At 42.8% G+C, this 26,433-nt stretch overlaps 1 protein-coding gene across 5 annotated transcripts in view; it reads left to right on the top strand.

Annotated features, from left to right (window-relative positions):
- The window catches only part of casz1 (castor zinc finger 1), an 84,887-nt gene that overhangs the window by 12,510 nt on the left and 45,944 nt on the right, over nucleotides 1–26,433 (top strand). For 3 of the 5 annotated variants that reach the window (XM_054796652.1, XM_054796629.1, XM_054796621.1), the window contains exon 1: nucleotides 13,601–15,999. The exons of 1 other annotated variant lie outside the window; for it this stretch is intronic. In XM_054796652.1, the coding sequence (XP_054652627.1) occupies nucleotides 15,921–15,999 (79 nt within the window). In that variant the 5' untranslated portion in view covers nucleotides 13,601–15,920. Of the gene's footprint in view, nucleotides 1–13,599; nucleotides 16,000–26,433 lie in introns of those variants that run through there. One more of the 5 variants, XM_054796643.1, reaches the window with a different exon arrangement.

The following is a 26,433-nucleotide window of genomic DNA, read 5'->3' as shown; positions in this document are numbered from 1 at the left end:
CTCCCACTTTTCCTCTCTCCCTTGCTCCCCCTGTCTACACCCCAATCCATCTGCATCTTGTCGATCTGTCAGACTGCCAGTGTCTGTTCCAATTATATTCCACTTAATTCACGTAACCTCGATTAACACGCAATCAAGCCCAGATAAATCACATCCTTTAAGTTCCCCACTCTGCCTCTCTTGTGTTGCTTTGCATCACTCACTTTTCCCCAACAAGCTTCCTTCCTCTGCTTGTTGTTCAACTACCACTTTTCTTATGCAGGTGATTCTTTTTTTTTTTCGCTGCAGTTTCCCATCATGTAAAGCTCCTCATGTGCTTTGGCGCTGCCCTCTCACCCCGGAAGATGAAGGTGTCCTAATTACATCTTTGTGGAAAAAAAAAAAGCTACGAAACACACCCTGTGCTTTCGGGAGGCTATGCAGTCTATGGTCTCGGTGACCTTTTTAGTTAGCAGACAATTGGTTTGACTAGATTACAAATTAAGACACAGCACTAGGCACTTAGAAAGCAAAAGAGCAGTTGTGTTACTAGCAGCCTGTGAAGGCCACCAGGCCATATATTTAAAGCACTGAAAAATATACCACAATGTCCATATTCATAAACTATAAAGGAATTTTGTTTTCGTGATAACTGTAGCCACTGGCAGGAAGATAAAAAATCAATATACTGTAGTTTAGGATCCACAACTGAATTTAATTATTTCAACAAAGTTAATAATTCACCCTGTTTATGCTAATGGGAAAGAGGAAAGTCGAATAACCAATCGGAAAAAAAATGACAAAAAACACCAAGCAAAGGGAAAACAACTGGAGGCACTGAGAAAGCACACGCAGCACTCCTGGGGTCTTCTTTTATTAATCACAGCTAAAAGTGCTAACATTGACATGTTGAACAGATTAGCCTCTTTAATAACAGGGCGGGTCAACATGGCTTCTGCTGCTGATCCATGAGGATATCCTGTAGGGAGGCGAATAGGCTGTGTGTTTCATATCCTGACCTGTACCTCCATGGACTCGGCCCCTGCAGAACACTCCGTGCAAATTGTTTGTTCACGATTTGATGAACATGTTTCCATTCCACTTATTTTACACTTCCTTACTTTTAGGTGGATCATTTTAAGTACTTTGTAATATGAGTGCATTGCCCTTACATTTGATTCTTTGCTGTGGTCATGTGCCTTTTTTATTCATACAAGCTCATTACAATTTTAAATATCAAAATTCCTGTTTGAGGCAAATATCTCTTGTATTAAGTGACCATTTGTGACCTTTTTATTTGCCCCCTGCTGCCTTTACAACTTCAAGCTTGGACTCTTGTTGCTGGCTCACAGCAGTAGTACATAGTAATAAACATGGAAATGTGTACTAGATGTTACACTTGTTCAGCAGAAAGTGTTCATCTCTGTGAAAGCAATTAACAACTTGTGCATGTTTTATTTAATTAGTATTGGGTGCAAACACAATGACTATTGAATAAACACCCGATAGCCTCCGCTCGCTCTTTTTCCATTTATAAACTCTGCCCTCTGCCACCACAATGTCGTACTGTCTCTTTAAACAGGGTGACAGTTTTGACTATACTATTTTTCTCTCTCTCTTTCTTTCCCAGAGAGAAAAAAGTGAATAACGCTGATGAGTTTTAACAGCTTCAGCCAGGCGATGGGCAAATATAATAAGTGTTTTTGTAGACGCCACCAATGATCATCTCATCTAGGCATTTGGGGTGAATGTAGTGGATTTAGTGGCTTGCCTCCCATTGTGCTGACATCACCCTTTCACAAACCAAATTAAATCATGGCTAAAATCATTTGAAAATCTCCCAGAGTCTGTCTCAAATGACTAAACAATGAAAGTCTGGGAACATTTTCAGGGGAACGCTGGTGCATTTGGGTGTGCGTGCGTATGTATATGGGCATGAGTGTGTTTTGTCATTGGGGGTTGGGGTCATTATGTTGAAATGGGGCCAATTTTACTCCCATGGTGAATAATGAGATACGGCTTTCAATGGACACTTGGCCATACACAACATGTGTTTATCTAGACATTTTACTTCTATTTTAATACTTGCTCATTTTTATTTTATTAATAGCGCACTATAAGGCAGTAGAGCCATGACTGTGATGTGATTTCTCCTAGCCAATCAGGAAAAAAGCTTAGTTGAATTTAAATATGATGAAAATAGTTTTTAAATGTTTTCATCATTAATTACTTATTCATAATTTAATAATTCATATTATTATTACATTCACTCAACGAAAATATAAACACAACACTTTTGTTTTGTCTCCCATCTTTCATGAGCTGAACTCAAAGATCTAAAACGTGTTCTACGTACACACAAGGCCTATTTCTCTCAGATATTGTTCACAAATCTGTCTAAATCTGTGTGAGTGAGCACTTCTTAGCCGAGATAAACCTCCACCTCACAGGTGATGCTGATTTGAAAGCATGATTATTGCACAGGTGTGCCTTAAGCTGGCCACAATAAAAGGCCACTCCAAAATGTGCAGTTTTACTGTATTGGAGGTGGTATTTGTAGTGGAGGTCAGTATTTGACCACCATTTGCCTCACGCAGTGCAACACATCTCCTTCGCAAAGAGATCAGGTTATTGATTGTGGCCTGTGGAATGTTAGTCTACTCCTCTTCAATGTCTGTGTGAAGTTCCTGGATATTGGCAGAACCTGGAACAACTGTCGTATATGCCGATTCAGAGCATCCCAAATATCCTCAATGGGTGACATGTCTCGTGAACATTTCCAGCTTCCAGGAATTATGTAGAGAATCTTGCAACATGGGGTCGTGCATTATCATGTTGCGACATGAATGGCACAACAATGGGCCTCAGAGTGTTGTCATGGTATCTCTGTGCACTCAAGATGCCATCAATAAAATGTACCTGTGTTGGTTGTCTATAACATACACCTGCCTATACCATGGTATAGAAATGAACTTTCAAATCATGGGCAACATCACTGGTGGGCGTTCCTGCAGTCAGCATGTCTATTGCACACTCCCGCAACTCTTGTGCTGCATTGTGCTGTTTGATAAAACTCCACATTTTGAAGGGGCCTTTTATTGTGGCTAGCCAAGGCATGTCTGATCAATCAGCATCTCGATATGTCACACTTGCGAGGTGGATGGATTATCTCGGCAAAGGATAAGTGCTCACTAACACAGATTTCGACATAAGCCATAGGACATAAATAGACCTTTTGGGTTCGTAGACAGAAGTTTTAGATCTTTGATGAAAGATGGGAGAAAAAACAAGTGTTGTGTATATATTTTTGTGGAGTGTAGTAATAATAATTATTATTTTTGTATTCTTATACATCATAAAAAAAGGCTTTAATGTACTAAGTATGTTAAAATTGACCCCTACCCCCTTCAATTTCTCCTTTAAAATTATTTTTATGAGTGCCACATGCCTTGCAAAGGGTTAAAATGAAAATTGTTTGTGGTTCCAGCACAGGAAATTTTCTGTAACTTTGATTAACATAACAAGTTTACTTCTGTACGTCTATCTTGAAGGCAAATAAAAGCAATAGACAGGTGTGGGTTTCCTGACAAATAACAAGTCACTTGACCCAAAAAGAATCCAGCAAGTTACCATGGTAGACTTTGAAGAGGTAGCTACATGTCATCTATAGGATAAGCTGCTGTAGCACGGCAGAAACACACTGGTAGTCATCAGCTGTGTCACCACTCGTGTGCTGGAGCTTGCCACCTGTGACCTTGTGAAATGGACAAGAAAGAACGTGAGTGAGCGACTGAGTCATTGGAGTCAGTGTGGAGGTGCGTGGAGGTAGTGCATGAAGGGGGGGAGGAAGCTGCTAAAGGCCTCAACTCAGCCCTTGTGTCCTGATGTGACAAGATTAGCTAAGCCCCAGTGAGCATGGCTGGTGCTGTGTGGTGCCCTTGTGTGCGTGTGTGTGTGTGTGTGTTTGTGTCGGAATGGGAACCCAGAACTGCTGGTCGCCACCAGCCGAGCCAAGACAAGACATGAGAGATCAACAGCGAGTGGGCCCGTCGCTGCCATTAAGCCTACATCATCACCCTCCTCTTCTATGGGATGGGAGGGGGCCAGGCCACAGAAGCCACAGCCAAGACAGTCAAGACACACTGGGGAGGAGGGGTGTTTGGGACGCAGTTGGGGGACACGTGGGCGGGAAGCTGAGGCTAAAGTGAACGTGAGTAGGGAAATGATCCTATTAAATTGAATTAAAGAGGCAGTCTTCATTTACTCCAAGAATGATAGATTCGGATAATTAAGCGTTAATGGGGACTGGTTAGAGAGGGCAAAGGAAACCAGTGATTGCTGAGTAAAAGGGCCAGGTCGCTTGTTGGGAATTATTTCAAAAATGTTTCCAGAAAGTAACACACTTTTGAGATTGGTTTTCTCATCTGCTAGGTGTTCTATTTTTTCCATCTCTATGAAAGGACTGCGGCTGTAAGATGATCTAAACGCGGCACATCAAACGGTGTTGTTTACTGCGCTGGCACGTGAAATAAAAGCAATAGGCAAGTGTAGGTTTAGTGACAATATATTTTGCAGTCGTGTGCCGCAGTAGTGAGTGCATTATACCAGTTTAATGCCCTCATCCTGACAATCTAATTATGGCAGTCGCACTGTGTGTGAAATTTGTGTGTGCTTGTGTGGTTGTGCGTGTGCGTGCGTGTATGTGTGTGCATGCAAAAAGGCACAATGTGGTGTGCTTGTGCGCCTGCATTTTCACTTTGGTCATTGCACAAACGCTATCTGCATGTCCTTAATTCTGGATGATGTGCAGGCCTCGGGCAGTGTGTGTGATGGAGAGGTTGCCTGTGTGCCAAGTTGGAGTGATCAGGCGGAGGGGGCCATGCGCCGGCCCTCACCCCTGCCGAACAATCCCACTGCGGCCTACCGCTTTTACTGTTGTTGTGCATTGCCAGTTCTCACTCGGGAGCCAAGTTGCAGTGAGTCAGGCCCGCAAAGGAGCCATATTTATGAGCGCTGCGCGGGGGTAATCTGCAGTTTGTCTATTGCTTTGGAATAATAGCAAATTCCGGGGAATGCCAGCCACTGCCTTAATAATTCTGTTAATTCATTACACATCTCGGTTATATTTTCCCTGCATTGTTTGAGGTCAGTCATTTTTCTTTTAACGCAAAGCGACGTGGGATCAATTTTAATGCAAACTCTGCCATCCATTACGTTACACCATGACTTACCTGCACCATTATTAGGCAGAGGGTGTCCTAAGTGAGGGGGATCAAATAATTTTATGCTACTTTTCCCCTCTCAAAAAAGGAATTAACACCGCTGTTGCAGCCGCTTGTGTGCGAGTGAGTGGAAAAAAACAATCTCATCAAGGAGGAGGCCGTTTGCTTAGCAAGAGCTGACAGTCTTTGTGTATGTAAATGAAGAATTTAGACTAATGGAGTTGAACCATTTCTAATTTTGTGATGGCAAGAGGATTTTGATTGAAAGTAATTAAGCAAGCTAGCTGTAAAATTAATTAAAGCAAAAGGAGGGGGGGTGGACTTTTATTGGATTGGATAGCGATATAGCTGCTGTCAGGCAGGGGGACAAATGGGGGTGACCTGGATTCTCTGCCCTCCCTCCTCCCACTCGGGACTTTTATGTCACTTTAATCTCCTTAGAGCGGCTGGTGTGCATTTGTTCGAAATAATCAAGGAAATATGGTCAGAAATTGTCAGCTTTCAGATCTAATTTACCTGACAGCCTCGCGAGTGTGTGTGCACGCACAAATATGTGACAGTGGCAGGTCCCTTTTTTTTCTTGCCCTCTCCTCAGCTTTGTGGAAAATGCTTTTGACAGTCTTGAAAGCATCTCAGTTGTCAGAGGGCAGGGCGGGGGGGCGAGGAACTTGGGTGGCTTTAAGATGGACATTTCAATGAGCCGTGTTTGGCCCCGCCTTAGCACCTCCAACCCCGGTGTGTGTCTGTGTGTGTGTGTGTGTGTGTGTTTGAGTGTGTGTGTACATGCTTAACTCCCTGTAATATATTCAGATACTTTTGGACCACTGTACCTGCACTTTTCAGTTGCTGTTGTCCACAGATTCACCCAAACGAGCAGAAGCAGATTACCGCCATGACAAAGCCTGTTACAGCTACTTAACCACTGACAAATACGATTGGACGATCTTGCACAAATAACTCTTGCCCTTCTGTTTCAAAATGATGCCATTGATGTCATATTTCTGGATATTTACAATCTAGCTGTCAAGACCATAATTCAACAGCAGCAATGTTGAAAATATCAACCCCGCCTGCGCAATGTGCAAAGCTAATAAGCAGTCATAAAATAGCTCTGCTAATGTCCTGCGACATCTATATGGCTTGGAGCTGTATGGGGTCCATATTAAAGGTCCACAGGGTTCCCAGTGATTCAACAGTGGGTGAGATGCCACTTCCTCTTAAAGCGTCTTAGTGCTTGCTGGTGTTTGTGGCCCAGGGTCTCAGTGTGGCCCTCAGTACCCCCTGAAGAGACAGTTAATTAAGGTCTAGGCCCAGACAGCACTGCTGGGACTCTCAGCCACCGCACCACTGTCCTGCCTTTGCCGCTCCCCTCCCAGAGCCAAGCAGCACCATCAAGGCCCTTAGCAGGATTAGGAATCTTCTGAAAACATGGCTTCCAAAAAGCCTCCTTATCTGTCCAAAAGACGCCTACCTCTGTAGACCCCCAGTCCTGCCCCCATTCTGAGCCTGCTTTATCAATTAATGTAATAAAAGGTGGAACAAAGAGCTTTCTTTCCCCTGCTCTGTAATTAGAGGGGGAGATCTCATGAGGACTTCATTCCTTGGTCCCGAAAACATGATTCTCACTCCCAGTCATCCACGCCCGCCCCCCACTACTACCGCCACCACTCAAGCGGAACATGGCTCCTCGATGTTTAAGGTTGATAATGTAAATGCGCTGTACTCATGACAGGATAAAAGTAGTCACAGCTTATTCTGTGCTAGCTTTATCTAATTGCGAACAAATGGATGCAACAATTCTGAGTGATACATTATTAACTCTAATTGATTCCTTTCTAACACTATACCTTCACTGTCACCTTAGCATAGGCTTGCACCAGCTTTTGTCGCTCCCCCTCTTCTAACACGTTACGTGTCACTGCACACTGTTAACAAATGTGAGAAATATTCACCTGAATTGAGAATATCAAGTTTAGCGTCTGCAAAAGGTGACGACTTTTGTATGAGTGTATGTGTATATGTGTGTGTCTTTGTCTCTGTCTTCTATTTAACTCTGTCTACACGAGTGTGAAAGTAAAAGAGAGAGAGATGGAGGGAGCGCCCACTTTCACAAGCACTGGAGCTTTCAAAAGAAATTAGTTTTACAACATATGCAAATGTTCCCCCTTGCGAACGGGGTCTTTAAGTGACAGGTTGATATGTGATTAAATGACAATTAGAGCGCTGAAAATATGTGTCGGCAGTGGGTCGAGTGCTGGGCGGCTCAGATGGAAAGGTAGCACTCTGTTGGGGTAGACAATGTTTCAAGGTGGAACTATGCATGCAATTGGCAAGAAATTAGAGGTGAGAGGAGCATGAGGTTGTGCAACAATAAAGCTTCTATGTTTTGATAACAAAAACAGCCTTATTGTGATTTAAAACATGCATTCAACAAGTGAACATCATTAGAGGTACCAGACCATTAAATAAGGCAAACGATTGCCGACGGCCGCCAGTGGAGTAATGCAGAGGTTACCGGCATTGCACTAATTCAGACTTGGGCACTTAGACCTGCGATGTAAATCCAGCCCTATATTTGCATTTGCCCCTCAACTCTACTGCCTTTTAACTTTAAAGTACAGAACCATGAGGTGTTTTCCGTCAAACACACACAGACAACCCAACACACAATGCTTACAGGCAGACACATGAAAGAGCTCATGCTTATTCTGGCAACAGATGGCCTCATCCTTTTAATCCCCTCAAATGCTGCGGTGGACAGTGGCTCCTGAAAATCTCACAAGCTAAAGCATTAACAAAACTTGAGCTACTTTTCCTTTAAGTGACCCCAATTTGCCAAGACGATGTCAGCTGTCAGTCCTGGTTAAGGCAATGAACGGCATACATTTCTGGTTCTTCCGGTTGACATTGTGCCACAAAAGCTTCATTCCACCAGTGGTGGTGGTGAAAGCTGAGTTCAGCGGTGGTAGTGGTGTAGACTGCGCACTTCTCTTCTGGTCTCCTTCCAGACGGGAGAAGACTTTGAGAGCTGCAGATGGCAAGAGGTGGGCTAAGAGGCTTAGATTTCATCAGTGAGCTCAAGGTGATTTGTAAAGGAAAAGAGGTTGTTCTCACTCTTTCAGACCCAAATAACACATTATATGCAGAATCACATTTCCAGGACTGCAATGCATCACCTAATATGTTAAAATAGATATATACTTACCAGCCACTAGGTGTGGACATTGTTTGAATTTGAACGATTTTGGTTTTGATTCCTCGTTTTGATTCCGGTTCGTAACGATTCTCGATTCTGATGCTTTTAAAAGGCAGGGTCATAAAAGTTTGCATGGGTTAAATGAGGGTGCGAACCAGAATTATTTTTGGATGAAATGTCTGAACTTTTCCATGAATTGTTTATTGATATGAACTTTTTTTGACTTTACTCTGAATTTCTTACATAATATACAGAATTTCTTACAGAATTTCTATTTTAAACTAGTATATAAACATCAAAGCATTCAACATGAATATACATGTTATAAAGTTTCTTTTTACAGGAGTACACTTTCTCAAAAGATGTTTACTTTTGAAAAGTAGTATACTTTTTTTTCTGCCTCAATGTTGGTGTAAGCTATTTTTATGACACCCTAATTTTGTTAACACAGTTAAACAGGATATAACCCAAAGCACTATTACTTTGAGAGCCAAAAGTGTGTTGTGTGGGTTAAGAAGGTCCCTTGACTTGCTAACAGAGACGCACTGTGCAAATGAATAAACTCGCCCAGCCTTAGCTGTATCTCCTGTCCTCCCACATCAGCTAGCATCCTGAAACCCTTTGTTACTTTGGCATGAGACAGACGCCATTTATTGTTTGACTTCCATGATTCTGACTGCTTAGAGGAAGTCCGACTTACTCGTACTCTTCTTTCTACACCATGAATGTGTGAACATTGATCATGGTGGTCATGCACCCTCCGCTGCATGATTTCATTGTGTTGCAAATTTTACACTGAGCCGCTGTCTTTTATGAAGTTAAGCCAAACTTTTTAGCTTCTTCTTTCTCAGGTGGTGCTCATCACCTTCTTCTTTGTTGGTGTTTGCGGCTATTTCTTCCGGTCGGCGAAGTGAGCATCGAAATGAGGAATGAAAATAAAAAACGATTGATCCTGGGAGAATTGGAATGTTACTCTCAATTACCATCAATGAACCAAACCTTACGACTGGCATGTCTTTTGTCATATTGAAAGTCTGCTTGGGCCTCCAATTTCATGACAGTAAACCAAAATTTGGGGTTTTAAACCGGAATTAGTGCACACACTTTCAGAGAAGGGTATTCTCACGTGAAAGCTTGGGGAGGGGATAATCATCACTGAGATTTGCTCACGTTTCCAGCAGGTCTGCTGAGATGCATGTACGTAGCTAATGGGATTGGGCTTTTTTTCCCTCTATCCCTCTCCCGTGGCGTTATGGAGCTGCCGGCTGAACTTGAACGGATACACACGCTGCTGAGTCGAGCACAGGACTATTTCAAGACTGAAATGCGATTGTTTTAATACTTTAATCCACCTGTCCTTGGCATTCAGGATGTTGCAGATTGTCGCCTAATTATTTCAGTGCCCGCTATCCTTCCTGGTTGAAATACAATAGAGACCGCAATAATCCTCTATTGATTTAATAACTTCTCAAATTGTTCATCATAGGAAAATAAGGTATTTTATATTTTTTCTCAAGCATCCTCAATGTGTAAAGTATTTGACAAAATATGCACTCTAATTGAAGTATTAAAAATGCATATGTAATATGTAGGTAACTAGGATGTGAAATTAGCAAAATCAAACTATTAGATGACTAGTTTTCTCAGATTTGTCCCAAGATCCAACCACAATAGTATGCAAACACAAATATTTTCTTTTAATTAAAAAGGCCTCATCTCGCTATATCCTCCCCCAAGCCTGCCGCCAGCTCCCACCGTGTGTAGGAGCACTGCGGGGGGGTGCTCCTACACACACACATGCACACGTTGTGATGGTACTTTATGGTACACACACATACACGCAAATTTGAGAAAAGTGATTATTTTAATTGTGTCCTGGGCCATGGATTCCTCTTGACTGGCTGTTAATCTGTCAGGGCCGGGCTGTCAATGAAGAAGCGTGGACACCAGCAGTGACGGCTGTCCAGTTCACTGATAGCCCCCCGAGGGACAGTTAACCCTCACACACCCCCACAAAAAAGATCCCTTCTCATGAAACCCCTCCTCCTCAGTCTAGTACAGCCTATCAAAAGCCATGGTGGTACTAAAAAGTCAGCAGAGGTGGTGTAGTGTTTGCGTTGGAGACAGTCATGTTGGCATTGTGTGTATAGAAACGCATGGTTGTGGGGGGGCTCTTGGCTTGATAGTAATGCATGTTGATGGTTTCAGCGATTCTTCATCTCAGAAACAGGGGCCTCATTAACTGCAGTCTTCATCAGGCCAGCGAGCAGTGGGCACATTAGGGGTCCACAGGAAGTCAGAGTACAGCAGGAGAGTGCATTAGGGAGGCCTGGGGAGACTCACTTCCGCACAGTTCCACTTCCACCTCCAGTGCTTTTCTATATCTTAATGTAGCTTTCAGAAGAATTCAGATAGAGGTCAATAATTATGCTCTTTAAATTATTCAGTCGAGGCCCTCTGTAATTGTGCTTTTTAGACGCTCGGACATCGACATTTTACTGTGCCTGACCGGATGAGGAGAAAGTTTGTGTCTCCCTCTTCTTCCACGCAAGAGTCCTCCTCCTTTCTGACATGACAATAAATGTCATCACCAAACGGATGAGTAAACCGCTTTGGTGAGCATAGCTGTCATCACATTGAGTTTCTTAAACATTGTGCCAGGGCGGAGTTGTCAGAGACAACCAGCCGCAAACGTGTGGGAATGTTTTTATTGGGACACAAGCATGTTATTTTTGTCGCATCGAGGAGAGGGAACCCCAAACTGCAAGGGTAGCAAAAAGCAAGAATTCACAGACCCAATCCAACTTCTACCCCTGCCCCCCTGCTACGTTTGACTGCACATGATAACACTGTCTGTCCACATAAGAACCCTCGCATTATTAACACATGCTTGTTACTGTTCATTTCACTCTTGTCACTAAGGTCTAATATTGATATGTATCTGTTTGGGAGAGGCACTGACAAGCGGTGTGGCACACCTGCAGTGCCAAAGACTGCACTCTTTTGTCGGTGCCGGGACAAGTCTGTAATTACTGTCTGACGATTCATAGTGGTTCCATTAAAATAGTGTTTATCCTGTCGCCCGTGTTGCTGGGATGTTTTGCACACCGACAGCCGACACAGAAGAATCGCAACTTCCGAAAACATCCTTTCTCCTCGCTCTTCCTCTTTCATGCTCGTCAGTTGAGAACCGTTGCCTTATAAAAGAAGATATGCCTTCCGCTCCCGTCTGACACACCCACGCACAAATAAACATAAAAAGCTCATTTGTTAGCACATTCATTTCAAAGGCCTGCGCTGGAGAATATTGTTGGGGAGGGGTGGTGTGGGTGTTGGTGGAGTAATGCTTTGTCAAATGTTGACATGTGTTGTGAACATGGGGCCTTCAGCAGCAGTGTTTGGTGGGGCTGCTGCAGCACATTGTTGGCACATGAAGAGAGGATGCTTTGAAACAAGATTAGCCTCCAAATGGCCCTGCCTGACCCAACCACCATCACCCTCCTCCCTCTGGCCCATCAATACTAGTGTGCATAATGTTTGTGCCTGCACCAAGATGCTGAATGATCGGATCAAGCGAAATCTTCCATGGGCCTGTGTACCGCTTGGTCAGGCCCCAATGTCTGGCACATGGTAATGTTGGGCTTTGGTGGCCAGGAAGCGCACATTGCTGTCACAGAGGCCTACTCCTCCTCCTCCTCATCCTCCTCCTCCTCCCCTTAGCTTTGGGTCAGGGTGACACTGGCCAGGAGGAGGAACAAAATCCATCACCCAACACCCTGCCCCACAAAAATGAATAAAAATTGGAAAACAACATGCAAGGTCCGCTTAATACAAGAACACTTGCAATATGCTGATGTTTTGTTTTGCACACTGTGTTTGCTAAATTGCCTTTGACTGCGTGCATCAGTAATGAAACTTTATGTCCTTGTGGAGAGGGCAGCAAGTCCGTTCCAGTTAGGACCGGGGTGATCGCTCCTGTCTTGCTATTGTAAGACTTTTTCTTTTTTTTCTCAGCCACATTCTTATTAATAAATGAAGCACATGAAGTCATTTTTTCCATATTTGCGTAAATTGCTTTAAAAGCATTTTATCATGTCATAAAAAGCGCAATTGATCTGCTGGGCTTAGCCCATTGGACAGATGTGTGTTTTGTTAATGGCCACTTTGCTCCAAGCAGCTTATTAAAAAATTTATATATAAATGCTAAAATTGCATAAATTATTTACATACAGTAAGCATTTTTTTTTTGTTTTAGTCTGGCAGGGAGGGCTGCTATCAGTATGGAAATTTTCCCTAGTGTGATATAGTAATATATCTGCCCAGGCACATATGTGTCCTCTTCACTAACCCCCCTCCCCCCACCCCACCCCACCCCACACACACACATGCACATGCAGAGGCACCGGGAGAGAAAAAAAAAAGTATATATTTTTTGATGACTTCGTTTCAGCAACCACAGAATGTCACCCATATCCCGGTTGATTGTACTTTCGAGTTTTATGATGTTTTTCTATTGATTTGTTTCCCCGGCGCAGCTGCCGACCTCTATTGAGGGACGAACATAATCAGCGCTGACGCAAATTAGATGGTTATTCGTTTCGAAAATTGACAGAAAAACAATAAAAAAGATGAAATGCTCCCAAATCAATAGATATAATGAAATTCAAATAATCTGAGAGATGGGGTCTCCATGGCAACTGATAATGTGGAAAAGAAAACAATTTAATAAAGGACAGACACGCTTTGAAAACAGATTGGTGAGGGAGGGGGTCGGCTGTAAAGCAGGGAGATGGAGGGATAGACGCAGAGAGGGAGGGAGGGGGTGTTTGAGGCTCTAGTGCTTACTCTATAGCTTGTTTCCCCCGGCGTGTGAAGGATCTGTGTCTGTCCCAAGGACACCACAATAATTAGAAAAGCTTTCAGGCCAGAAAGTGCAGATTCAGGTTTTAATACACAAAATTATTTCAGGGGCAGTGAATCGGAAAACCATTTGTTGGTGACCTTCCCGAAAGGCCTCCTCCTCCCCTGTACAGGGCAAGATGGAGGCTATGTGGCAGCACGGGCTGAGTTATAGCATATTTGTGTTTTTATAGAGGCATGGGGAATGGAGCTGGGGAGGGGGTGATGTAGGGGGTAAATGCGTGTGTTTGTGCGTGTGTATGTGTGTGTGTGCACAGGGGGTGGGTCACAGGGAGACCTTCATGTCTCGAGTGTAGAGGGTTTTTTGAGAAGGGGCAAAGAGAAAGTGAGGCAGTGACAGACAGCGGGAAGTTGAAGAGCCAGCTTTATTTACAGATCAGTTGTCAAAAGGAGCCATTTAAGGGGAATGCGCCCATTCCTGCGCCGTGACAGGCGGGGTGGCTGTTTATAAGGGAAAAAAAGCAAAAGGCAAGCATGAACCTGAGTGCGAGATAGTCAAACACAGGCTTTTTTTGTTGAAGACTCACAGAGTCAGAGAGTGGCGAGGGAGGAGAGTGGATGTTAAGTGACTTCATTTGTAGTCTATTTAAGGTATGTTTTACTTGTCCTTGTGCTGCTCCTCCATCACCTAATACAGCTTCTGTGTTCTACTTCCAGCAAGGCAGACAAGATAGAGCGCATTATTTTCTCTAAATACAAATAATTTTCTCTGTTGTGGCTAAATATGTGTTTGATTTTACTGTGCCAAAGAGAGATTTGTAGACGGCGACAAGAGAGCTTTCTTATCGTGGCCGCAAGTATGTACACGTTATTCAAGATCCGTGTCCTGCTCTTTTAACATCCTTTTTTGCCTTATTACACTTTGTCACTGTTTTGAAAGTTGTCTGACAGGGCGTTGAGCCTCGTCTGTCAACTCATGCCCGCAATTTTTGTGTCATTAGAGGGCTTTGTTTGATTCAAGTAAAGGTGATCCACCCTCTGTTCAAATGATAGCAAATCCAGGATATCACGTCTTGGCTGCAGATAACCTTATCCTGTTCCAGGCAGCAATAAATAGAAAAGCAAGTCCTCACACAAACTTTGACCTGATAATTATAGTTCTGATATTTTAATGGCATGGCAACATGATGCCATCAGCTCTTTCCACTTTATAAACCATCTTAAAAGTTGAGCAATATTTGATTTAAAAAAAAAAAACAAGCAGATAACCTCAGTCCTTTCTTATCTCCAAACCAGAATCTGACAAATGCCCTCTGCCATTCTGCTGCTAATGAGACATCACACTCCTTTGCTGAATCTTAAACAATCATTTTGTTCCTTCCCCTGCGTGATGTTTTTAAAGCAAACACGTTAAATTTGGCGTTAACAAGATGCAGCACAAGGAAGACAAACACAGGCCTGTTTAGACTTTTGACAGTCACATTCTAACTTATTATCCCTGGGGGATTGTGCCCTTATTCAAAGACAAACACAAGAGATGACGCTCCTCACCAGGCCAGCTCATGTGCTTCAGTACTGATATTGCAATGTGAAAAGTGACCCTCAAGTAGGAGAGAAACTAGAAATTCCCCACCGCAGACTAGCTGAGAGCCTTCAAATCTAACATGCCAGTGTCAATGAGCACGGCCTTTTTTTAAATAATAAAAAAAAAACCTCAAACTGATAGACCAAGGAGGCTGAAATACGAGAGCCAGCAGACATGGGCTGTGTGTTTGTGTGCTTATGCACACGCACACACACACACACAAGGCACAAAGCACGTGTTATCACTGTTAACAGCAGCACAAAACAGTTGATAGCGTGTGTTGTGTATGTGTCCTGAAAGCAGCTGCTGTTGCACTGTAACACAGCCTCAGTATGTGTGTGTGTGTGTGTGTGTGTGTGTGTGGTTGCTTGTTTGTGACTTGTCTTTCTATCTCAGCGTGGCTCGAAACTTGACATTGCACATTTATGGTGTTGACATTTTTCTTTGAATGGTCCACAGAAAAAAATGCCAGGACGAACTTCTTTCACCCCATTAGACTAGGTGTGTGTGTGTGTGTGTGTGTGTGTGTGTTCGAGAGAGTAAAGTACCACACACTTCAGGGACCAGGAGCCAGGACAAAGCCTGGTCCAACAGGACTGGAAAGGGCCGGGGGCCATCTCCCTGTGCACACCACCCTCTTTACACCTGTCTCTCTCACACACACACACACACACACACACACACACACACACACAAACACAAAGCTCACAGCCGTGCTGCTCAACACAGGGTTTTCATTGTAGCAATGACAGGAGGGCGCCCGTTAAGTGGCTGTCTCTTCCTGTGTGCGTGTGTGTGTGTGTGTTTTATGTATTAAGTGTGTGTTGTTCCTCATGTGGCTGTGGGGTGGAGAAGGGCGATGAAGGACCCCTACTGGTAAAGTGGGTAAACTTGCACAGCCTCGACATCTGTGCTCACAGGAGAAGGAAGAGGAGGAGGAAGAGGGAGTGGAGATAGACAGTGAGAGAGGAGGAGGAGGATGAGGAGTGGGGAAAAAGGAGAAGAGTGTGAAGTAGAGAGGGAGGGAGGGCAGGAGAGAGAGAGAGCAGAGTCCCGGCTTTGAGCAGTTGAGGAGAAAATGCCTTGCTTTGTGGAAAGAATCCTTCCAGGGCAGGAGGGAGAGGTGAGGCAGAGCGTGGAGGGCGGTCTGCTGCCAGGTAAGACTCTCACACAACTACAACCCACCCCCCCAATCCTCGCTCCTCATCCCCCATACCCTCCCCTCACAGACGCACAGTGCTAGCTGGAGGTGAACTGGTGTGCTACTAGTTGCAGCTGGCGATGTTGTGGGTGGTGTCAAAGAGTGTATGAGGGAAGGGAAAGAACAGGTGTAGATATTTAGCTTGTTATTTGTATTTGCCCTTATGATGATGATAACGCACTATGTAGACACGAGTTTAACTGAAATTCCTGGTGTCTTAATTTCACACTTTCTTAAAAGTTTACTTTCTGACTTTTGGTTCACTTTTCAAACTTCCCACAACTGAAAAGTGAGCCAACTCAAAAGCAACTTTTTTTTTTTTAATTATTCCACTATTCTTTTGTTTAATTCACTGGTTAAAAAATGTCAGTTAAATATTTTGTACATTCATTTATTTGTGAGAGGTTTAACGTTGCTTTGTTATCTAAATGTAATTCATTATATGTCTGTTTTAATTTATCATTTAAACTCTGTTTCACAAACTTGAAAGACGATGCGTTACAAATGAATAACAATCAACAAGCCTGTTGTTAAATATAATTCTGCATACTCAGCACTTTTAGTTACTTTTATTGCTTACCTTTAGTCCTTTAGTAGGAAGTGACTTTTACTTAAAATATATTCTTTTGCATGTTGGTTTTCTGCTCAAGTAAAGGATTACTATACTCTGTCCACCACTAATTATATATTATTTAAGTTTATTGCAAATGCATTTGATATTTTATAAAGCCCCTATTCAAGTGGCAGTGATTAAAGGCTACACCAATACATGGTCAAAGTGCACCGTTACACAAGCTAAAAATGGAAATGATTCAAAAGCACCTTAAGTCCCACTGCTCTAATGTCAAGTGCAGATGTTTTTTGCGGATCCGACATTGAAATAATTTGCAGTGTGGAGATTGATTTGGCAGTTCAGACACAGATGTTGTGATGGAGAGGTTTGTCATCTGAGGGATTTTCCACTCTGCTGATGTAAACACTGTCTGGGGCTCAAGAGTCCTTTTCTCCCCCTTGCAAAGACGCCGCTTGGAGAGGGGAGAGAATCCTCCTCGTGTACAATTATATTTTCTTTTGGTTAAATAAACACAGTGTCTGTGAGCGTAAACACAGATTTACATGCGGCCCTGTGGGTATCTGCCTCGGCCTGCTGCCACAGTGTAATCCTTGAAAGTCAAGATGAGTAGCAAAGTTAGTGAATTCTAACTTTTTGCTTGCTTGAATAAAAAAAAAAAAATACACAGGTAAGAAAGCAATTCCCTGAGTGAGAGGTGAAGTCAGCATTAATTTTGGCCTGTGTTACCATGACGATCCTGAAACCCCTCCCGCGTCCCCCAGGACCGCGCTGGTTGCTGTGCGCCAGCGCGTGTGTTTGTTATTTAACTTTTTGTGTGTACGTGTGTGTGTTTGAGTAGTGGGTGGTGGTAGCTGCTCTCACCAGAGAGACATTGTACTAAGCAGACATTTCCCCCTCTGTTTTCACTCTGACCTGGTAGGAGATTGATGACTGAATTGTGGAGTACATGTTAACAGTAACTGGTGATTTATGAAGATACTTAGGGTAAGTGAGGCTGCACAGGATGGAGGAAGAAAAAAGGGAAAAAAAGATATAGCCTTTTAAGTTAATGCAAAAATATAGCCTTTTTAAGTAATAATTGTTATTACTACTGCCAGGGCTGCACGGGAGGGTTCACTTGAGTTGAGATGTGCATAAAGTGTAAAGTGAAGTTCTTCCTTTTTCGTTGGCCATGTGCCTTTTCTGGTTTTTCAACTCCATGTGCAAGTTTATTGCTTGGAAAATAATTATTTAGGGAAAATACTGCTATATTGGTGACACATATATAGTGAAATCAAATCATTTAGATCGCTAACTTCAAATAATAAAATTAAAAAACACTTTTTCTGGTTTAAACCAGAGTGGAAAACTTTTCTTTGATGACCTCTTGCACTGCAACAAGTGCACAAGTGTTTCGGCTGCCCCACTTAGCTTGAAATCGCTCAGTAAGTCTCTATCTGCAATTTTTGATTCATTCCCCTTTTTTTTCTTTCTTGGCTCCTGAGTTCCCAGGATATTATTCACAAGGGTATCAACCTCTATTAAAATGTTGGAATTCAATTCACTTGTATGTGATCTATGGCATTTTTTAGGCAAGAAAACAAATTTGGGGAATACGGAAGAGGGCTTCCTGTGGAAAGAGAAATCGGCTTCATTTTGTTGAGCCACCTTTGAGTGACTGAGTGAAATGTTCGCTTAGGGACAACTTTATATCTTACTGGGGATTTAACACTCACTCAGTCCCCTCATAAATACAGCGTCCCTCAGCCTTTTGCTCACCATAACTCATGCGCTAACTCTCCAGCTAACTGAACTCGTATCGCAGAGCCAATGCTTGTTGGTTTTTTACCTCAGCCTCTCCGTCTCTTTTTCCTTCCTTTAAGCTGCTTTACACAGGGCACAATCTCCTCTGACTGCTGCCTCACCGGGTGGCTCTACTGATCTGCTCAGCCCACTCGTGTAGTGGGTTTTAGAAGAAATGGCCATTTGAATATGAGCCAGCCTAATCTCCTTCAGGCTATTCAGAGTCAACCTAACGCCTTGAGAATGAGTGTGTCCCAGCGCAAGTCAGGTCTCGAAATACCAAAACGCCTCTCGGATTTAAGTGACGTATATGGTACCCACTGAAACTTATCTGGAATTGCAAAAACAGTTGTTGTCTTTGAACAGGTTTTATTCCTCTCCACCTGTATGATGTTTGGACGTTTTGTCATTATCCCAAATGTTCAATACATAGTGGGCAGAGAAGAGCTGATAAACTTTAATGGCTGTCTCTTTTCAGCTGACGAGAGTGCTCAGGTCGGTGATTTACACTGTGGTGGAAGCATCTCAAGCCACATCTCGACCAAGTTGTTGATTTTCCACCATAAAAATCACCCTGATTTGACTTGCGTTTCTGCTGTGAGTTGTGTAGGCGAGATGACGACAACCTGTATGCCAGTTACATAAATAGCATGACATCATGCCAGTAACAGTGTACAATGCTGCATGAATGCTACAAACACCTTTTCACACCACTCACACTATGCAATCCTTACCACACTCTGGCACGCTTGTCTAAAGTCCAAATTTAGTGTGTGCCCCAGCAATGTACACTTCCTTTACAAGGTCGAAAGTGGTAGACTTGAGCATGCTGTGTTTGCACACACACAAGCCCCAATCTGGATCTTCGTACATTGTATAATAAATGCAGTTCCTCCCGCCAGTTATTAAAGATAACTCGTACCTCATCTAATATAAATATACTGTAACATCTCGCTACTATCCGCAAAATCTGAAAATTTGCTTTAATGCTTGAAGTGATACCATTCAAAGAAATTGGAAGAGTATAGCAAAGTGTAAGTGAGAACCAGAATAGAACTGGCTCACTTCATTTTTTTGTAACTTTTTGAACAACTTTTTGCTTTTTCAAGTCAGACCAACAGCAACACACTCACAAATCAAAAAAAAGTGGGGGTTGGGGGGTTCATATACAGGCAGACCGTGTCTCAGGCCAGGCAGTTTACGTGGATACAAACGAGGGTTGTGAACAATAAACCGATGGGACCAGATATCCGGTTTGACAAGCGAACGATTCGGCTGCGCTGGAAGTAGTCTCCTGTATCGATGAGAATCAGGCGTAAATCTTGAGATGAATCGATTGTGGAGTCATGCACGGGTATTGCGAAAGAAGTAAATGGTTGACAGAGTGTCTTTTAAACAATGCGAGAGCCTGGGCTGCCGGCAAAAGGATTGTCGCGCATGCTCCATAGCTTATCATGATTGAAGACGAGAATGTACTGTATGTAAATAGTAGCAGGCGCGCTAGCTACTCACCGCGAAAGATTTTCAACACATCACCAAAAAAAAAAAGAAGTTTGGAACGTGTTTGGATTTTACAAGAACTTGACCAGCCAGACCAACAGAGGCGAGTATGGTAACTTTTTTGCTTTGTAACTGGTTAACTTTGAAATGTTGCACCTTTACCTACCTTTACCTACCTGGAGTGTTGAAAACACTATGCTTAGTTAACTTGTTATGACATTTTGAGTATGGGATTATTTACTTTTCCAAGATAGCACAACATTTTCATTGCAACCATGTGACAAATAGTTCTATTTACTTATCTGTGTTTGGACAAATTTTTGCCACTTTTGAAAAGATGTGTCATTAGTTAAGGGGTCTTGCAGTATTTTGTATTATTGACGGTATTTAAGGTTAAGACTTCTGTTTTTTCGTCGTTATATTTTGTATAGATAGATATATGGATGTTTATTGTCATTGTTTACAGTCTACAACGAAACTTAGTTTGGTGGCTCCACTTCCATTTCTAGCAACATTAAGACATGTTAAAACTTAAATGGTCCAAATGTAACAGGTATAAAAATATTGATATAAGATATAGAATGTAAAATGTTGATCTCATCAAACAAAACAATGTTCATTCAGCACGTCTTTTTTTGGTCTGCAATAAATACGTTTGACATGTTCTGTTGACTTTATTTTTGACAGTGCCTTACAGCGTGCCTGGGGATATGATGTGCTCTTTCACACCTTTGAAAATACTGTAAGAATGCCAATTTCATAATATTGGCATCTTTATTTTATAATTTAAGAGTAATATCTACATCAACAAACATTAACCGTACAATCGAATTGAATCGTATGGATTCTAAACTGCATCGAATCGTATCGAATCGTTGTGTTTTTTATTATTTAGCGTTTTTGAATTGTATCGTAACCTGTGTATCTAGATTCGATTCGAATCGTCTATCACAAAGAGATTTACAGTACATCCCTAGTGTAAACCTTAACTGATCTGGCTCCAGTTGGCAGGTTGGGAGGAGACTTTCTTTGCTTCTGGAAGGGTTCCTGTATCGGTTGCTAACTGCCTTCTGGCACCTTCTGTTCTCACTGTTCTGTCCCAAAGGCCCGACTCTGACATCTCCTTAAGCATCTAAAGAGCCTCTGAAGTCAAAATCACCTATTTTGATGTCTCATGGCAGTTTGTTGTATTTGCGTTTGAAAACACAGTCCCTGCTTGGAGATATTACCCTCAGCACTTGTTGTTGGATGGGGGAGGAGGATAGTCTTCGTCTTTTTCTCCCCCCAGCTCCCTGCTCTCCTTGCTGTCCTTCCTCCCTTTTTGATCTCACCATCAAATCTTCCCAGCTTTTTTATGAGTGACGTTTACCCAAGAGCGACCAGGGAAATGGCTGGTGTAAGACGACGTTTGAGAAAATGCATCTTAGCAAGCGATCACCTTTAATAACACCAAAGTTCCGATGGGAGAGGAAGAAGAAAGGCAACGAGTAGCAGCGTTGTCGGTAATGGAAAAAGGCCTTGCAGGAGGGAGCGTGGCTGTGATCCCAGCCTGGTAAAGCATCATTGTACAGTACAACAAATAGTGCAGTGGCACATCAAGGTTCGCGCTGCTCTTGTCCATTTAGAGGACTGATCAGGATATGGGATAGCACACCAGCTGGCCACCAAGTAATCTCATAATGATACAATGACATAGCACTGATACCCTGTCACACTCACAGGTGCTGCCTTCGTTTGCCAGTACGTTCAGCTGTGCCACCATTCGGAAAAAGACCAAAAAAGAATAAACAATGGGAAAGTGGATCTTTGCGTGAAGAAATGTTAACTTTAGTAATTACTACCTCCACCGAGAAGTTGTGGAGAGGACAGAGAGGCGAGTGAACACACAAAGGAGGCCCTGTGTGCAGATAATGATGGGGTATCGTTGTAGCTCTGACAGTGTTAATCTTGGAGAGCTCTGCGGCGCGTGTGTGTCCGTGTGTGTATGTGTGCGTGTTGCTGCAGAATGCAACCTTTACATACAGTGCTTAGGTGCATTGCACATTGTCATTTGATTTTACACTAGCACACAATTTCTTCCCTCCATCGACTAACTACGCTTATTTAGTTTATTGTTACCATTTGTGCTTAAAATGGCAGTTTAATCAGTAAAATGTTTATATTTTTGTTTGGAATGTTGTATCAACACTTGGATAAAGTCAAAACTGTATCATTATATGGCTTTTGTGTAGTGGTGTCACAAGATCTCACAAGATTAAAACATGACTAAGTCAGATTTCTCGTTCAGAAAACAGCCTTGTCTCGTGGGCACGAGGCCTGGGACGATAAAATAATTCATTAATCACACAATAAATTTAAATGAACTCGATGATTTTGCCGGCTTCAATACAGCCATCTATTTTTCTTGTCTCCCGCCTCCAAACAGCCAGGAAGAAATTTCACTCTGTGCATTGGTTTCAGCACCTTAGCGCTTTTGTTCCATAGAACAACGGCATGAACGGAGTGAGCTTTGTTGTCAGTAACACAGTCTCTGTCTCTGTGGTTGGAGGCAGGCGGGGCCAGTGGCATACACACAGAGGTCAGATGAGTGTAATGTAGTAAAAATTGGTTGAAATCTTGGTTTGGGTATCACTGTGTGGAGTTTGCATGTTCTCCCCGTGCGTGCTTGAGTTTTCTCAGGTACTTTGCGTTCCTCCCACATTACAAATACATGCATGTTAGGTTAATTGGGGGCTCTAAATTGTCGATGGGTGTGATTGTGAGTGTGAATGGTTGTTTGTCTGTATGTGCCCTGTGATTGGCTGGCAACGAGTCCAGGGTGTACCCCTCCTCTAGTCCTTAAGTCGGCTGGGATAGGCTCCAGCATGCCCCCGTGACTAGTGAGGACAATTGGTATAGAAATGATGGATGGATCGCCCATCCCTTTGGCCAAATTTGATGATGACATCATCCACCGGAGGAGCACAGTCACAGTTTTTGGAAACTGTAGTCATCCCCGCAGGTCTTCCTATCAAGAAGAAGAAAGGAAGAATTGAGCAAAGAAGAGCTGATGGAGTCAAACTTTCTATGGGCTGTCGTTTTCCTCTACTTTTTTCTCTTCTTCTTATTTGAAGTTGTGAGACTCTCGTTTAAGCCTCATCACACAGCAACACAGGAGAAAGTGTTATGAATATGTATCAACACAGCATATGGCAGCAGTAGCACTGGGACTAGGTGTGTCCAGAAGGTAGAGTGCTGCCAATGCATTATTCTCCATTCAAATTAGAGAAGGGGGAGCTGAAAGGTGTTCAGCACCTTCTCTGATGGGCCACTAGTAGCAGCAGCAGAAGTAGAAGTGCCGTGCGGTGCGAAAAAGGCAAGAACCGGGAGAGGCTGTGATGAGCACAATAGTAAAGCAGTTAAGTTTTCAACCAAGCACTTGCTGACACAAACGTGATTAAAAGTGATATTTCTGACACATTAGGATGCACACGGGAAGTAACCTCCTCTAAAGCGTTCATTATTAGATGCATGACAGACCTGAATATTTATAAAATAGGTTTTAATAATTAATTGCAGCAATCTGCTCCTGTAATTCATCAGATTTGCACTTCAACAGAGTATCCGTTTTCACTTTAAAATAATAATAAGAGGAATATTAATGTTGCGGAAATGTAAAACGGGCAGCTGGATGCATGCGGCATGTGAGCGCACTGCATTCACCACTCAGGATTTCCCGTTTGTTTGTCACTTTTTCAAGCAAAATTTGATTTTAAGCTATCAATATTGCAGTTTGAAAACCATCAGTTGTTTGTGCGTGACAGTTTAGTGAGTGGCTTCTCACAAGTGTCATGAAGATAAAGATGCAGGAAGCAAAGTAGGTTTGGTGTAGAATGCTAAAGTAGTTTCAGTGGTTTTTATCAAAAGAAAATTTATTTGTTTGAGTCAACTTACCAGTACTTCCTTTTGTATACCGAGACCCAAAATAGGCATCCGTCTTTTTTCTGTAAAACAGCGCTGCTTGTTTTTTTATTTTGTTTTTTCCCCTTGTCCCATTTTGAGAGAATTGTTTTATCACACCTTCCAAAGGCGTCACGGCACATTCCTCATTCGATTGAACTCCCAGAAACGACATTGTTCCTATTTCAGGTGAAAACTGCCTCTTTTAAACAGTAAGTGAACTCACTGTATAGAGGGTTTCAATATTTAGCAAATGATGTGACCTGCTGTTTTACACCACTTCTGACTACATTATGAAACTATAATAATTATAATGATAATAATAACAATTTTGTTCAAGGACATATTTTTGTAGGGACAATTTTTTTGTAATTTAGCTCTTGCATTGGCTCTTATTAGATGTGCATAGTTGCAATGCATGACGCATACAGTTACTCTTCCATAAACGCACATGCATACACGCATACACATTATCATATCGATGCAGACCTACTGCCAAGCCAATCCTCCTTATAAGAAATGTAACAGTCAAAAATGAAGTAACTGTCAAGGGACCTATTAAATCCTACTAGCAGGAAGAGTCAAACTCATCACTTCCTGTGACAGTCCTACAAAGAAACTATTTTCAAATTTTAATTATGCACCAGTGCAATACAAAATAAGTTATAAGACAGAGAGAGAGAGATGAAGCACATGTTAAATCTTAAGTTCTAAAGAGGTGAAAAAGTATGTCAGGCTAAGCAAATATTTTAAAGGCAACCAGGGATTGATGTTGTCAGTGCAGGCATCCGGTCTGGAAATACATGCTTTTTTTTGGGTCTCCTGCCACCTCCTCTCAAGAAGATAGGAAAGGTTGATGTTGGTAGGAGGGGTGATGGTGATGCAAAAATCCCCGGCCAGACTGATTTAAACAGTGAGACAAACAACATAAGCATTTAAAATATATATATGTATGTATATATTAAAGGTAACCTTGGAAAACAATTAGTCTGGGTGTGGGGGCTGGAGTCGGGGGGTAAGGTACGTCATCCCCACCCATCTCCCCACCCTCCATTTTTGGGGCTTAGGCAGCATGGGCTTTATATATTTATTTTATGCCTGAGTAGTGTCTTATATGCTGTCAAAATGTCTTAAGACCCTTATTAAAGGCATGCCACAGCTCATTTCTTTGCAGTGCCACTTACTAGCATACTGTATACTGTGAAGGAGGGCATGTCTAAAGATCTAAATGCCCGTTTTTTTAGGCCTCACATTAGGGCTTCTGTGTCATGGATTGACATTATCTAGCCTGACAGGGCCTCCAAACAAGGTTAACCTTACGCTCGTTGTCGAACAAAAAGACCCTAAACGTCCTGTTGAGAGCCCATGACGGCGATGAGGATGATGAGGATGTGTGTGTTTGTGTGTGTCGGTGTCATGGTTGTGAGTGTGATGCCAGGTGGAGATTTCCAGACGTAATTGATAACTAATGGAGCAGCATGTGCTGAGTTTACCCTCGAGGGTTGAGAATTGTGTATGTATGTAAGTGTGGACGTGTGTGCTTGTGTGTGCTTGTGTGTGCATGTTTGTGCGCGTGCGTGTGTGTGTGTGTGTGTATGTATGTGTTTGCCTTAGCAGTGTCGCTCTGGATTTGGTGAATTAAATATGACCCTAAATGATTATGACACATGCCAGTCTAGGTCACCTGACCTCTTAGGTCAGCAGATCATTGTCTTTACTTTGCAGCAGAAAGTGTGTAAAACTGCAGCACACACACACACACACACACACACACACACACACCTTCCTTTGCGCTCAACAAGCCGCAAAGACAAAGTGAGATCCCCGTGACCAAACTACAAGTGAAGCAGTTAATCTGTACAGATATTAGCTGAAGGGCTCTTGAGAGGTGCGCCGCTGAGCCCCTCTCTCCACTGTACTACACAGGATGCCCCGCTGCCGTGCCGCAGCCGCGGGGGGGGGGGGACACACACAGGGGTTGTATGCTCATTTAGCAAGGCGCTTGCTTTATGAAATAACGTCTCAAAAGTGAACATGGAATCTGAGCTTCATAACAAAGCCACAGGAATACATTTCCCGTGTTTCCCCTCTGTGGAAGCATGGGACTGTGTGTGCCGATTGCATATTTTTTTTGGAGGACTCCTGAAATTGAAACCCTGGCAAGTGAAGTCATCATGTGGGTCCATCTGTGAGTCCAGATTTGATGTACAATATTAACAAGTTAGCCATGTGTCCTGTGAATTACCCAAAGCAAACGGAATAAAAGTTGGCTGTTTCTGTGCATGCCTGTCACAAAGGTTCTTGTCACTCATGTCTTCACCCTTAAACCACTTCAGGCTGCGTGTCCTCTGCTCTGGAAAACACCATAATTACCCTGTTTGTGATGAAGCCCCGGGGCGTATTTGTCCTTAGCTTTACTCTCAAGTTCAATGTCGTTTCCACTTCCTCCTGCACTTGAAACATACATTGTTTTCTTCAGCAATTGTCCTTTGCATGTTTCTTACTTTAGTGACCGCCTTCACCCCGCAGCGTCTTATTTGGGTTTTGTGGTGACCTGACCGGCACGTGCTCGGGCTTGACAATCATAACAACCTC

This window comes from Dunckerocampus dactyliophorus, chromosome 1, assembly GCF_027744805.1.
Source record: "Dunckerocampus dactyliophorus isolate RoL2022-P2 chromosome 1, RoL_Ddac_1.1, whole genome shotgun sequence".
NCBI classification, from domain to species: domain Eukaryota; kingdom Metazoa; phylum Chordata; class Actinopteri; order Syngnathiformes; family Syngnathidae; genus Dunckerocampus; species Dunckerocampus dactyliophorus.
Note: the sequence above shows the minus strand (reverse complement) of the source record. Positions and strands in the feature narration are given on the sequence as shown.